Genomic DNA, 13,615 nt, shown 5'->3' on the forward strand with positions numbered 1-13,615 from the left:
ATTGGTCCAGCCCTGGCTGGTGTGGCTCAGTGGACTGAGTGCTGGCCTTGCATATAGGAGTGTCACTGGTTCGATTCCCAGTCAGAGCACATGCTTGGGTTGCGGGGTCCCCAGTGGGGGGCATGCAAGAGGCAGCCACAAATTGATGTTTCTCTCCCTCTCTTCCTCCCTTCCCCTCTCTCTAAAAATAAATAAAACAATCTTGAAAAAAAAGAAATTTATTGGTCGGGAAAATCTAAAGAAATATGGTAATGGTTTACATGTCATTGAGTAAATAAGAATCCACGAGTCCATATTATATAAATAAATGAATAAACAGGAGAACAGGAATGCTTTCTCTTACACTGTATGTCAGCTAAAAACTGAAGGAGAAATGATGGATTTAAAAGATCACCATTTAACAAACATCATCATGGTGGTTATTCCAATGGGGGTCACAGACAAATTATAAGGCAGATAAGTGGAGATTTGATAAGGTATCAGACACCTAGGAATTACAGAGACAAGTAGTGGCTTTATGAGGGAGAAACCTGACAGGCTGGGTTGGCAGTACCAGGGGTGTAAGAGGCTCACCCTTTGATGTGATGCACTGAGAAAGGCATGCACCATTTCTCTTTTGCCCTTACATGTATGTAGGTTTGAGGGACATCTAACAGAAATGAAAGACCTGTACTCTTTAAAAAAGGGATTCATTAAGTCCTGGCCAGTGTGGCTCAGTTGGTAGGGCATAATTCCACAAAGCAAAAGATTGCAGGTTTGATCCTCAGTCAGGGCACGTACCTGGGTGGCAGATTTGGTCCACACATGTGAGAAGCAACCGATTAATGTTTCTCTCTTACATCGATGTTCTCTCTCTCTTTCTCCCTCCCCTCTAAAAATAAATAAAATCTGAAAAAAAAAACCCGAAAAACAAAACGGAAAAAGCAACTGTTAAAAAAAATTTAGCCCTGGCTGGCGTAGCTCAATGGAATTGAGTGCGGGCTGCAAACCAAAGTGTCGCAGGTTCGATTTCCAGTCAGGGCACATGCCTGGGTTGCAGGCCATGGCCCCCAGCAACCGCACATTGATGTTTCTCTCTCTCTCTTTCTCCCTCCCTTCCCTCTCTAAAAATAAATAAATAAAATCTTTAATATATAAAAAAATTTTTGTTTAGTGTTTTGGTGCTGAAACTTAATAGCTTTAGCTTCTAAAAATACTTGGTTCCCTTATAATCAAGGAAAGGGTATTCTTTTTGTTTTTTTGCATTTGATTGTTGTATAAATCTTTATGGTGACCTAACATGGTTTATTTTTTTAATCAAATGTACATCAATTTCAGATTTCCCCCAGAACTCTATTATTTCATTTACTAAATGCTACAACAACTTAGTTTTCAGTTTGCTTTATAAATGATAAGCAAGGCCTTTTGTTCAATAGATTTTTATGAAGATCATTACATAAACTGAACTAAAAGATAATAAAAAGTTAAAGTTAAAAAAAGAACAAAAATTCAATAGAGTAAATATAAAGATCTAATTGGCTTTATTCAATGATTCATGAATCAGGCAGCATCTCATCTAGTAAATAGATACCCCCCAGGAACTAGACAAATGTAAAGCTTTTATAAACAGAAATATGGGGAAAGGGGAACAAGGAAGTTGAAAGGGTAGATTATTTCAGGTAAGATCATCTTTTCTTAGGGGAAAGAATGGGGTCTCATCAGGCAGATTACCACCTTAGTGGTAACTAGGAAGGTACCACTAGTAAGGTACCACCTTAGTGTGACTAGGAAATTCCAGACTGATTCATTTAAAATTCCATTCCTGGGAGAGGCTGAAACTGCAGTTAAATTAGGTATCAGTTCTTGGTGGGGAGTAGCAAAAGTGACTCCATTTTGGGCCTGTTAATAAGAGCCATTTCAATATAGTGGCCTCTTTGTTTAACTTAACATAACTAATAAATTATTAGTTTGGACCCTGATCCCAGGTTTTTTGTTTCATAATGTGAACCCCTGTGGAAACGGCAAATGATAATATGAGTTGACTCTAAACAAAATTGTGGCATCATTTGTACCATTTTGGGTTAACAAAATCTACCCAAGTAAATAAGATCTTCCTATTAAGGTCAAAATGAAGTTTAGGTAGGAGACCCTAAACGATCCAGGTATGAAGTCCACTACAACTTACACACTTCCTCCGATGTCTGCGCCATCACCACCACTTATCCCAGGGGCTCCAGGCTTCCATTTCTCTCACCGAACTTCAGGCCAGTGCTTGGGGAATAGGGTCCAGAAAAAGCCTTCAATCCCTGTTCTAAGACAACTTCTTGGGGAATATTTCCCACCAACAACTCAGACCAGGACCTCCCACGGAAAAATCTCTCTCTTCCTTATTGGCCCAACTGGTAAGTCCCAATCAAACACTCTTGCTCTGCTGACCAATGATGGTCTTTGTTTCTCTCATCTTCTTCCTCCCTCTCCCCCTTCTCCTTTTTCTTCTTCCTCCTTTCCTTTCTTTCTTTATTCTTCTTTTTTTTAAATATTTACAAACCTCCCCTTGAACTCCTGCACCTGCTTGTTCCCACCAGCCTCTGTAGGAGAGTCCCACCCCTCACCCCCAACTACCTACTGTTAATCTGGAATGGACTTTAGATCTTTGACTGACATCGGCTCAAGATAGCAAATCAGATCATTTACATTGCATTATATAATTATATGATTGTTCCAAAGGCTCAGAGGCTCTCCTCTCCTGTTTCCCTCCCACTCTCTCTGTCTTTCTTTCTCTCAGGAATTAGGGTCAAGCCAGGCAGGTGCAGGACTTTAAGCCACCCCATCCCTTAATCCTGGCATTGCTGAGCAAGGGCTTCTATCTCAGCCTCCCTGATCCAGCTAGCTGCCAGACCATAAATTAGGATGGCAGAGGAGGAGGGTGGTGTGGACAAGGAGGATGTGTTCCTGGCTTTTGCCCAGGGTCCTACTCCTCCCAGGGGTACCCTACGTCGGGCCTTGGACAAGGCCTTCTTTATCTTCCTGGCCATTTTTCTGACACTGCTGATGCTGGAGGCTCTTTGTAAGCTGCTATGTTCTCTACCATGGGCAATGTTTGGGGACTGGCTCCTGGGAACACCTCAGAACGAGGAGGAGCTGGAGTTGTGACCACCTTTTCTATAAACATCCTCTTACTCTGCTATGGAGGTGAGAGGGGAGATGGGGGCAAGTAAGACTGTTGGGGACTATGGAGGGCACATTTGGATAGCTTAGAGCAGCTGTCTAAAATTTCTGTCTATACTCTAGGAAACAATTTTTTAAAAATTGTACTCCTCACATATTTTTAAGTAAGCATCTATGTTTTTTTCATCATAAATTGAAATTATTTCAAGGATGTAATTCCTGGCATATTAAAAATATTTACATTTTAAAATAAAACAATTAAATCACCCTTTTGAATATCCAGGGCACTGAAATATGAGAGTGACTTGATACCTACTATTATCCATTAAAAAATACATATATTCTTAACAATTGGGAATCATTTTTTCTTCTTTTTCTCTTTTCTCCTTGAACTCCTCTTACCATTCCACTTCCCCAGGAGCAATTTTATGCTTTTATACTTGAAGGTCTCAGATGAAAACTATTTTTTTTGTGACCAAAACTCCAGTTTAAAAAAAATTTCTTCAGGGTTATCATTACAATTACTATGACAGCAGAACTGATCAAAAAGCATGAAGATTGTATACACTTTTTATAACTGTTAAGAATAAAAAATACATTTTTAATGAGTAGACAAGGTGATGTTTATGGTGCCTTGGGGAAAGAAGTGGGCTACATATGTTTATTTAAGACAAGGTGAGATTATTTCCAGATTTCATGGCTGAGAACTGCACTTTTTTTTTTTTAAAGACACTTGGAAAGATGTGGTGTGGAATTCTTTAAATGGAAGGGAGGGTTTGAAGTTCCCGGTCTCTGAGGGCTTGGAGGTGTGGGGATTTCTGCAGTCCTAGAAAGTGACAAGATGCTCACGAGCTGTGAAATGCACATGGGTCCAGGAGGTGGGGAATCTCAGCCACTGTAACCGTGTCAGCCTTTCCACTTTCTCCACAAACTCACCTTTCAAGCCAGCCTTGCCTCCAGGAGTCCCTCCAGCCTCCCTAAAACTGACTGAGGTGGGATGTAGGTGAGGCGGATGTCAAAGTAGGCTCTGGCCCGGTAGCTCAGCTGGTTGAGGCGTGATCCCCATACCCCAGGGTTGAGGGTTTCATCCCCAGTCAAGACACGTGGAAAAATCAACAAAATCTCTCTCTTTAAAATCAATAAATAAAAGGGAGGGGGGAGAGAAAAACTCTAAAACAAGAAAACCAAAACCAAAGTTTCTTCTCTCTTTGCTCTTTCCTCAGCTCCCCCAAAGATAAAGGAGACGAGACCCGAGGTATTTCCCGAGGCTCATTTCGTCTTGCAGCCCTCACAATGGCAATTTGCAGATTCTCCTCAAGGTCCCTGTCACACAGGCCCAGTCCCTAGGCCCTGGCAAAGCACGGCTTCTAGGTCATCACTGCCTGCGCCTAAGTGACTTCTCCAGAATTGGACGGAGAACCGCCTAGGTTCCACCTATTTGATTGGTCATTAGTTCTGTGGTGATGCTTGAAAAGCAAATCAACAATAGCAATAATAACACAATGTTTAGCGCGTTGATTTGTGTGCATGTGTTTTGATTTCACGTTTGGGAGACGGTTGGGAGACGTAGTCACCATTATGTAGAAGCAGCAAAGGCGCGAGCAGCCCGTGTAAGGGAAGAGGCAGACACCGTCGATGAAGCGGTGGAATCTGGAACTTGACAGGTAGGAAAGCAGTTCAGGAAAGCTTGTCAACAGCCCATCGGAAGGAAAAGGTTTTACTTCCCTTATAAGTGACTCCCGCCCTTCGGTGCACCAGGCGCAGCCTTGGAGGACCCAGTTCCTTAATTGCCTTGTTTCGCCGCCCCTCACCTACTAAGAAAGGTGGCTCAGTCCTCCCGGCGCGCGACTCGGCGGCGGTTGGCTGGTTGAAAAGAGCTTCACTGGCGGCACCCTGGTGTCTGGACAGTCAATGCCGTACGGCAAAATGGCGGTCCACAGGTCCTTAAGGACATGCCGAGGGAATAAGCCCGTCCAGTACAGATCCGGCGGAGAAGAGCCTCATGCTATGAAGGCGGCAGTGGTGGGGTTCGGAAATCCGGCGTACCGTCAGTTCCGGCCACAGTGGAGGCTGGGTTCCGTACGGCAATATGGCCGCACTTAGGTTCCTGTAGGCGGAAATTCGGCAGCTTCCGGTCCAGAATAGGGCCTGCGGTAGGAGGGGGAAGGAAAGAGGAGGGAACCATGCGAGCTTCTGATATCCGCGATGAGGGTCGCCTCGAGAGGCTGTTTCTGAGGTGCGGGCCGGACGGTGCGGGGATCGAAGGTGGGGGCGGGAATGTCAAGGGAGAGGTACTGGGGAGTCCCGGGCGCTATGTCTGAGGGGCAAGCTGTGGTACTCTTCCCCCCTATCCGTCAAGGGGAGAGGGGCGGGCGGGGGCCGAACTGGGGGAGGGGGACTTGGCGGGAAGCTCTTCTTGGGGAAGGGGCCAAACATAGGGCTGGCATCCGAGAGGAATTGGGAGAACCCATTGCGGGGCTCACGATCAGTTACAGGTCGTAGAGAGAGAATAGGGAAAATTAGGGTGGGGTGAGAGGGAGGGGACTTGAGGTGAGACACCTCCATTCTAACTCCGCGGTTTGAGATCCATTAGGGGTGGGATATGGAGATAATTTAGAAAGGATAATGAATTGTTAGGAGGGAATCTTATTCATCTCAGAGAGTCTGGGAGTTGGGGTGATTCTTCAGGATGGGGTGAAGGTGTGAATTTGACGTGTTTGAGAGCAAGAGGGGGAAACACGTGAGGTGTTACTGACGGGTGTAGTTTTAGTACCTGTGCTAAGGGATGTCAGTGAAATCTGGAGTGCAGTGTGAGAAGTGGTCCAGGGGTCGTGAGAAAAAAATCAACTTGCCAACTAGGAGGAATACTGGGGAAACCGCAAATGAAAGGCCGGATGTATTATGAGGGGTGGAGCTGGAGGTGGGAACTTCAGGTTTCAGGTCCCTTGGGGCACCCTAGTAGGGGCCCCAGAAGACATGGTACTAATAGTTGCTGAAAATAGGCATTGAGGACATTGGGCAGGGCTGGGTGTTACTGAAGCCCAAGAAGATTGGAAAATGTGTGAGATGAAGGGATGGGGCTATGCTGGAGGGGGCTCTTTCTAAGGCCCCATCCCCTTCTAGCAGGAATTACGAAATCCCCAACACTTCCTCCCTCTGGGGGATTTGATCCCCCATGGCCACCGATAACAGCATCATTGTGCTGGATGATGATGACGAAGATGAAGCAGCTGTTCAGCCAGGGCCCTCCCACCCACTCCCCAATCCGACCTCACCCCGGGCAGAAGCCCCTGGCTCCTCTCAGTCCCATGGGGCTGGAGGGAACAGTAGTTCGGGCGGCAAGAAATGCTACAAGTTGGAGAATGAGAAGCTGTTTGAAGAGGTGAGCTTTAGGGGAGAGAATTCTTGTACCCCAGGGAGAGGGGTGGCTGACTGGCTCTCCTGTCCTTTCTTCCCCACTAATCCCACCTTGCCTTCTTTCTCTCAACCCCTTCCCTTATCTCTTTCCCCCTCCCTTCTTCCCCTGAACCCTCCAGTTCCTTGAACTGTGTAAGGCGCAGACAGCAGACCACCCTGATGTGGTCCCATTCCTCTATAAACGGCAGCAGCGTGCCCATTCACTGTTTTTGGCGTCAGCGGAGTTCTGCAACATCCTCACCCGGGTCCTGTCTCGGGCCCAGAGCCGGCCAGCTAAGCTCTATGTGTACATTAATGAGCTCTGCACTGTTCTCAAGGCTCATTCAGCCAAGAAAAAGCTGAATCTGGCCCCCGCTGCCACCACCTCTAGTGAGTCCTCTGGGAATAACCCTCCTGCAGACCCCTCCTCGGACCCCACGAATGCTGAGACCACTGGCTCTGAGGCCCCAAGGACCCGTGGTTCCCGGCGGCAGATCCAGCGCTTGGAGCAGCTGTTAGCACTGTATGTGGCTGAGATTCGGCGGCTGCAGGAAAAGGAACTGGATCTCAAAGAATTGGATGACCCAGACTCCACATACCTGCAGGAGGCAAGGTTGAAGAGGAAGCTGATCCGCCTCTTTGGGAGGCTGTGTGAGCTGAAAGACTGTTCTTCACTGACAGGCCGAGTCATAGAACAGCGCATTCCCTACCGTGGCACCCGCTACCCAGAGGTTAACAGGCGTATTGAGCGACTCATCAACAAGCCAGGGCCTGATACCTTCCCTGACTATGGAGATGTGCTGCGGGCTGTGGAAAAGGCAGCTGCTCGCCACAGCCTTGGCCTCCCCCGACAGCAGCTCCAGGTCATGGCTCAGGATGCCTTCCGAGATGTGGGCATCAGGCTACAGGAGCGACGCCACCTTGATCTCATCTACAACTTTGGCTGTCACCTCACAGATGACTATAGGCCAGGTAGGGATTAGTGAGATGCCCATCAATAACTCTTGTATGTCAGATGTGTGGTAGAGGGGGCATCTCTCTCTCTAGTCCCTTCTTCTAGGGTTTGGACTGAGTACTCTGACTTTATATCTTCCCATATAGGCATTGACCCCGCACTGTCAGATCCCACCCTAGCCCGGCGCCTTCGGGAAAACCGGAGCTTGGCTATGAGCCGGCTGGATGAAGTCATCTCCAAATATGCGATGATGCAAGATAAGAGTGAGGAGGGCGAGAGACAGAAGAGAAAAGCCCGGCTCCCCCAAGCTACCTCTTCCCACTCTGCAGACCCCCCCAAAGTCTCCTTGGATTCTGGTGAGGTGTGGAAGGGATACACTCCTCAGAGAAACCCTGTTCTTCCCTTACACTGGTCAGCAGGGAGTCCTGGGTGACTGATGGGGGTTTGCAGAAAGAACACAGATGTAGACTCTCTGGGGCAAGGGATTACTTAAAGAAATTCCTTTGTCCCCTCAGGGCCCTAGTGGAATGGTATCCCAGGAATGCCCTACCTCCTCCAAGGCTGAGACAGATGACGAAGAAGATGAGGAAAGTGAGGAAGAGGAAGAAGAAGAGGAGGAGGATGAAGAGGAAGCCACAGATTCCGAAGAAGAGGATTTGGAACAGATTCAGGAAGGTCAGGAGGATGATGAAGAGGAAGATGAGGAAGGAGGTATGTCAAGGGAAGTCTCCTCATGTGTCAGTTCCCTCTACTCTATTGGGCATAAGGCACCTGTTTGAGGCCCTTCCTTTCTTCCTCTTACTCCTAGTGTTTTCTCAGCAGCATTCTTTCCTTAGTTCTCATGCTATCCCTCTCTTCTTTTTACTGTTCCAGGTAAAGATGGAGACAAAAGCCCCATGTTCCCACCACAGATATCCACTGAAAAGAACCTGGACCCTAGCAAAGGGATCAACATGTCTTTGGGGGATCAGCAAAACAAAGGACCCATAGCATCACCATCTTCACTGTCAGAAAAGCCCCTAGCCCCTTCCAGTATAGATGCTGAAAGCAACGGAGAATACCTCGAGGAGTTGCCCCTGGAGAAAGAGAGCCCTGTGTCTCAGGTCTTTGAGCTAGAGATCGAAGCCTTGACTGTGGATAACACCCCGTCCCCTGAGGAAGGGGATACTTCCTCTTCCAGGAAGCAGTCAGAGGACCCCCTTACCACTGTCTTGGAAAATGGAGCAGCCATAGTCACCTCTACTTCCTTCAATGGAGGTGTCTCTCCTCACACCTGGGGAGATTCTAGTCCCCCCTGCAAGAAATTTCGGAAGGAGAGGCAAACAGGAGCAGGGCCGTTAGGAAACAGGTAACAACAAGGAGGAAGAAGAGGGAAGCCAAGGAGGGATTGCAGGGGGCTTTCTGAGAGGAGTATTGAGGAACTGAGTCTGCTGGGAGAGACTGACAGTCCCCCTCCAGCCTCAAGCTCCCTACATTTATGTTTCTGTCCCTAGCTATGTGGAAGGACAAAGGGCAGTACATGAGAAGACTGGGAAGAAGATACATACCCTGCCCAGCCCACCTTCCCCTTTGGCTTCCATGGCCTCAGTTGCCGATTCCTCAACAAGGGTGGACTCTCCTAGCCATGGCCTGGTGACCAGTTCCCTCTGTAGCCCATCTCCAACCCAGTTGCCCCTAACCCCCCAGTTAAAACCATCCAAGCCTGGTACTTATAAGGTAAGAGGGGGAGGCTGTTTTTCCTCACTTCATTCTCTTTCAATGCCTGTTAATTTTCAGATGCTCTATCTGAATATTGCACTCACCACATCCTCTCTTCCTTTTTCCTACTCTAGTTTTTAATCTGATCAGGCCTTCCCCCTGCTTCTCCTCCCCCTGTATTCCAGACCTCTCTGACTCTTTGTCTTTCACTACCTTGCAGATGAGTGTGGCCACACAATGCGATCCAGAGGAGATCATCGTGCTCTCAGACTCTGATTAGCTGCCTCCCCACCACCCGGACTCCAAAATGTTTGGGGATAGTATTTGGAGAATGGTGGGAAGCAGATGACTGAGGAAGGGATGGATTGAGCTAATTAATCCCCTCTGGGTGGTGTTTCTTTAAAAAAAAACAACTTAAGTTTTACACAAAACATTAATAAACAATAAAGTTCTTATTGTAATCCTGCTTTGTCTTTGTCCTTCTGTTCTCCTGGATTGACACCAGCTGTTCTCTGGCTCAGGGTTGGTCGGCCCCAGGGTAACCCTGGATGCTCCCTTTCTAGCCTGCCTTTAGTCCCACTCCCCAGGAGTTCCCCTGCCCTCAGGCTTTCCCCTTACCCTATGGCCAGGCACAAAAAAGAAAAAAAAAAGCTTCAGTACTTTACTTTCTCACTTTGGGCGGTGGGAGTAAAAAGGCCAATCACGAGCCGACTCAAGGTTATTCGGCCAATCCTAGGCCCAGAAAAAGAGGGCGGGGTTTCTGGGGTACTGTCAGAAGCTGGGAGATTTGGGCGATTACACCCCGCAAACGCGTTGATGGCCACAGCTCCAAGGCCAAGACCTAGCACTAACAGAAGAGGCAGGTTTACAGAATTAAAGGGGAATAAATGCTTCGGCCAAATCAAGTGCTGAGTCCTTAGCGAAGGAGAGAACTGGTACCTTTAAGGTGGAATGAACAACTATTTTTTAAAGGAGAAGTGGTAGAGTCTGCCGAGTATTGCCCAGCGGCACGGGCGGGGTGCCTGACTGTGCCTTTAAAGCCGTAGAAGTAGGAGGTGGAGCAGAGGCGGAGGGCGGAGGGAGTCGGCGCAAGATGGCGGCGGGAGGGGCTCAGGCTGCGGCTCTGGTGGCCGAGTGAGGGGTGGGGGGGCCCGGGGGCGCGCGGCCCGGTAAGCGGAGACGCGCGGGGTTGTGGGGCGCCTTCCGGGTGGGAGAGAAGGTCGAAGTAGCTCTTGGGGCGGAGCAGAGAGGGGCGGGGGTAGGCAAGGGGCGGGGCCGAAAAGCTACGGAGGCGGGTCTTGAAAAGGGCGGGGCCGAAAGGGCTTGGGGGCGGGTCTTGATGGGGGGGCGAGGCTAGAGTTAAGCGGGGAGCAATGGGGCGTGACTGGCGAAAGAGCCCGAGGTATATAGCCTGAAAGGAACTGGAGAGAGGGTGGTATTAAGTAACAGAACAGAACCCCCTTGCCAAGGAAAGGATGCAAAACATCAAAAAGGTAAATTTTGGAAAGTCAGGATCTCTGGCATATTGGAAATTTCAAGAGGAGGCACCCCATTTCCAAAGAGCACCTATTACCCTAACCTCCAAAGAAAGAGCACTGAATTTGGAGTCAGGACACCTGCGTTTGCTGGTGCTGCCACTTGCTGGTTGTGACCACGAATGATCTCTTTGTCTTTCTTAGCCTCAGTTTCCTCATCTACAAATGGGGTTGAGAGGAACAACAGCATTGTGGGAGTTATTGAAATAATGGGTGTAAACACGTTTTTAAACTGTAAAGGGCTGTTTCATTATGAAATGTTCTCTTCTCTTTTTTTCTTCCCAGAGACCCCCCCCCAGCCGCCCTCCTTCCCTTGTTCCTGTGGCTGGGGGGGTACTCCCTCCCTCCACACCATGGAACCATCTCCTTTGTCTCCAAGTGGGGCAGCACTTCCCCTGCCTCTGTCGCTGGCCCCGCCCCCACTGCCCCTGCCTGCAGCTGCAGTGGTACACGTGTCCTTCCCTGAGGTAACCAGTGCCCTCCTGGAGTCCCTCAATCAGCAGCGGCTTCAGGGCCAGCTCTGCGACGTGTCCATCCGAGTGCAGGGCAGGGAGTTCAGGGCTCATCGTGCTGTCCTGGCTGCCTCCTCCCCTTACTTCCACGACCAGGTCCTACTCAAGGGTATGACCTCCATCTCGCTGCCCAGTGTCATGGACCCAGGCGCCTTCGAGACTGTCCTAGCTTCAGCTTACACTGGTCGCCTCAGCATGGCCACTGCTGACATTGTCAACTTCCTCACGGTGGGTTCTGTGCTCCAAATGTGGCACATTGTGGACAAATGCACTGAACTCCTTCGCCAAGGCCGGGCCTCGGCCACCAGCACCACTGCTGCAGCCGCCTCTGTCACTGTCCCTGGTGCTGGGGTCCCATCAGGAAGTGGGGGTACTGTGGCCTCTGCCACCATGGGCTCTGTGCGCTCCCATGCCTCTAGTCGGACCAGTGAGAATCAATCACCCAGCAGCAGCAACTACTTCAGCCCCCGGGAGTCCACTGACTTCTCATCTTCCTCCCAAGAGGTGTTTGCAGGTTCTGCAGTGGGCAGCAGGGAGCGTCGAGGAAGTGGCCCTATATTCTCAGCCCCTGTGGTTGGCAGTGGGGGGGCTACCTCTGGGAAGCTGCTGCTGGAGGCAGATGAGCTGTGCGATGACAGTGGGGATGGGAGGGGTGCAGTGGTCCCTGGGGCTGGGCTCCGGAGGCCTACCTATGCACCCCCTAGCATCATGCCACAGAAGCACTGGATATATGTGAAACGGGGTGGAAACTGCCAAGCACCAGTGCCTTTGGTTCCTCAAGACCAAGATCTGGAAGATAATGAGGAGGAGGAAGACCTGGTTTTGACCTGTGAAGATGATGAAGACGAAGAGCTAGGGGGTGGCTCTGGGGCTGCAGTGGGGGGAGGACCTGAGGCTACCCTTAGCATAAGTGATGTCCGGACCCTGACTGAGCCTCCAGGCAAAGGAGAGGAGCAGGTCAATTTCTGTGAGTCCTCCAATGACTTTGGCACCTATGAGGGTGGGGGTCCTGGGACAGGGCTTGATGATTCAGGGGGGCCTACCCCTTCCTCCTATGCCCCTTCCCACCCACCACAGCCCCTGCTTCCTGTAGACGTGCAGGGCAACCAGATCCTAGTCTTCCCATCTTCTTCGTCATCCTCCTCCTCACAGGCTCCAGGCCAGCCGCCAGGGAATCAAGCTCAACATGGGGCTGTGACCCTGTCTGGAACATCTACAGGGGCCCTGGGTGTCCCAGCTGGCACTGGAGGGACAGGCAGCGGGGATGGCAATAAGATCTTTCTGTGCCACTGTGGGAAGGCCTTCTCCCACAAGAGCATGCGAGACCGGCATGTGAACATGCACCTCAACCTTCGACCCTTTGACTGCCCCGTGTGTAACAAAAAGTTCAAGATGAAACACCACTTGACTGAGCACATGAAGACTCACACAGGCCTCAAGCCCTACGAATGCGGCGTCTGCGCCAAGAAATTCATGTGGCGAGACAGCTTCATGCGCCACCGAGGACATTGTGAGCGCCGGCACCGCCTAGGTGGCGGTGGGGCTGGACCGGGACCAGGAGGGCCCACAGGGCCAGCTTTCCCACCCAGAAGAGAGTCCCCTGGGGTGGGTGGGGGCAACAGTGAAGAGGTGAGTGGGGCCACGCCTCCATCCAGCCGTCGTGTCTGGTCCCCACCCAGTGTGCACAAAGTAGAAATGGGGTACAATGGGGGCGGAGGAACAAACTGAAGGGGCAAGCTACTGGGAGTGGTTTTCAGGTAAGAGAAAATAGGGAGCAGGAGCCGGGGTGCTGGGGCTCTCAGGTGATCTCCCACTCGTTACTGTCTTATCTCTATGGACTTGTACATATTATGGAGGGGGAACCACACTGAGCCATCAACCACCCCATTACACTCCTCAGTCTCTGCCCCTCAAAGTTTCCTGATAGGCCCTTCCTTCTCCTCAGATGTGTACACTGAAGCCCCAGCTCCAGAATAGGGCGCATGTAGTGGGGGAGGGAGAGGGCGCCTGTTGAGCATCTGGAGTCACAGGGTCAAGAGTCAGGTGGTTGTAGTTTGTATCTGAAGTCTGTGTTTGTGGTGTGGGGGCCAGTCCTTGGAGCCCCATCCTTGTCCTAGAACCCAGTCCGTTCCCTCCCCCAATGACGTACCCCTAATGTCTACCCTAATCCCTCCTTCCCTTCCTGGGGGTCCCTCAACTCTGTTATTGGGGAAGGAGGGGAGAGAGGGAGGGAGGAAGTCGTAGGAATACAAGGTTTTTATTTTAAATCCTATTTTTTTTAAACAGTGATTAAAATATTTATTGGTCATTTCACTTGGCTTCCCGACAACCCCTGTGTGTTTGCTGGGGACTGGGCACAAGCGCTGGGCAGC

At 50.0% G+C, this 13,615-nt stretch overlaps 3 protein-coding genes across 5 annotated transcripts; all 3 read left to right on the top strand.

Moving 5' to 3' along the window:
- Positions 1-1,960: 1,960 nt before the first annotated feature.
- Positions 1,961-4,663, top strand: SMIM40 (small integral membrane protein 40). Its single transcript, XM_045835485.1, has 2 exons — positions 1,961-3,171; positions 4,371-4,663. Exon 1 carries the CDS (start codon positions 2,890-2,892, stop codon positions 3,130-3,132), a length of 243 nt encoding a protein of 80 aa, XP_045691441.1. The 5' UTR covers positions 1,961-2,889; the 3' UTR covers positions 3,133-3,171; positions 4,371-4,663.
- Positions 4,664-5,240: 577 nt separating this feature from the next.
- On the top strand, positions 5,241-9,657 carry DAXX (death domain associated protein). 2 transcript variants are annotated; one of them, XM_045835464.1, is made up of 8 exons: positions 5,241-5,383; positions 6,271-6,529; positions 6,684-7,515; positions 7,645-7,859; positions 8,014-8,209; positions 8,372-8,846; positions 8,992-9,214; positions 9,417-9,657. In XM_045835464.1, the coding sequence occupies exons 2-8, from the start codon at positions 6,323-6,325 to the stop codon at positions 9,474-9,476; spliced, it is 2,208 nt and encodes a 735-aa protein (XP_045691420.1). In that variant the 5' UTR covers positions 5,241-5,383; positions 6,271-6,322; the 3' UTR covers positions 9,477-9,657. The 2 variants fall into 2 exon arrangements, with proteins under 2 accessions (XP_045691420.1, XP_045691428.1); XM_045835472.1 differs by having other exon boundaries at positions 5,247-5,383; positions 6,274-6,529.
- Positions 9,658-10,081: 424 nt separating this feature from the next.
- Positions 10,082-13,572, top strand: ZBTB22 (zinc finger and BTB domain containing 22). Of its 2 annotated transcripts, none has more exons than XM_045834569.1 (2): positions 10,082-10,142; positions 11,017-13,572. In XM_045834569.1, exon 2 carries the CDS (start codon positions 11,085-11,087, stop codon positions 12,969-12,971), a length of 1,887 nt encoding a protein of 628 aa, XP_045690525.1. In that variant the 5' UTR covers positions 10,082-10,142; positions 11,017-11,084; the 3' UTR covers positions 12,972-13,572. The 2 variants fall into 2 exon arrangements, with proteins under 2 accessions (XP_045690525.1, XP_045690516.1); XM_045834560.1 differs by lacking the exon at positions 10,082-10,142 and adding an exon at positions 10,269-10,365.
- Positions 13,573-13,615: the final 43 nt, after the last annotated feature.

This window comes from Phyllostomus hastatus, unplaced genomic scaffold (assembly GCF_019186645.2).
Source record: "Phyllostomus hastatus isolate PE091 unplaced genomic scaffold, TTU_PhHast_1.1 phas_contig_1048, whole genome shotgun sequence".
Lineage (NCBI taxonomy): Eukaryota > Metazoa > Chordata > Mammalia > Chiroptera > Phyllostomidae > Phyllostomus > Phyllostomus hastatus.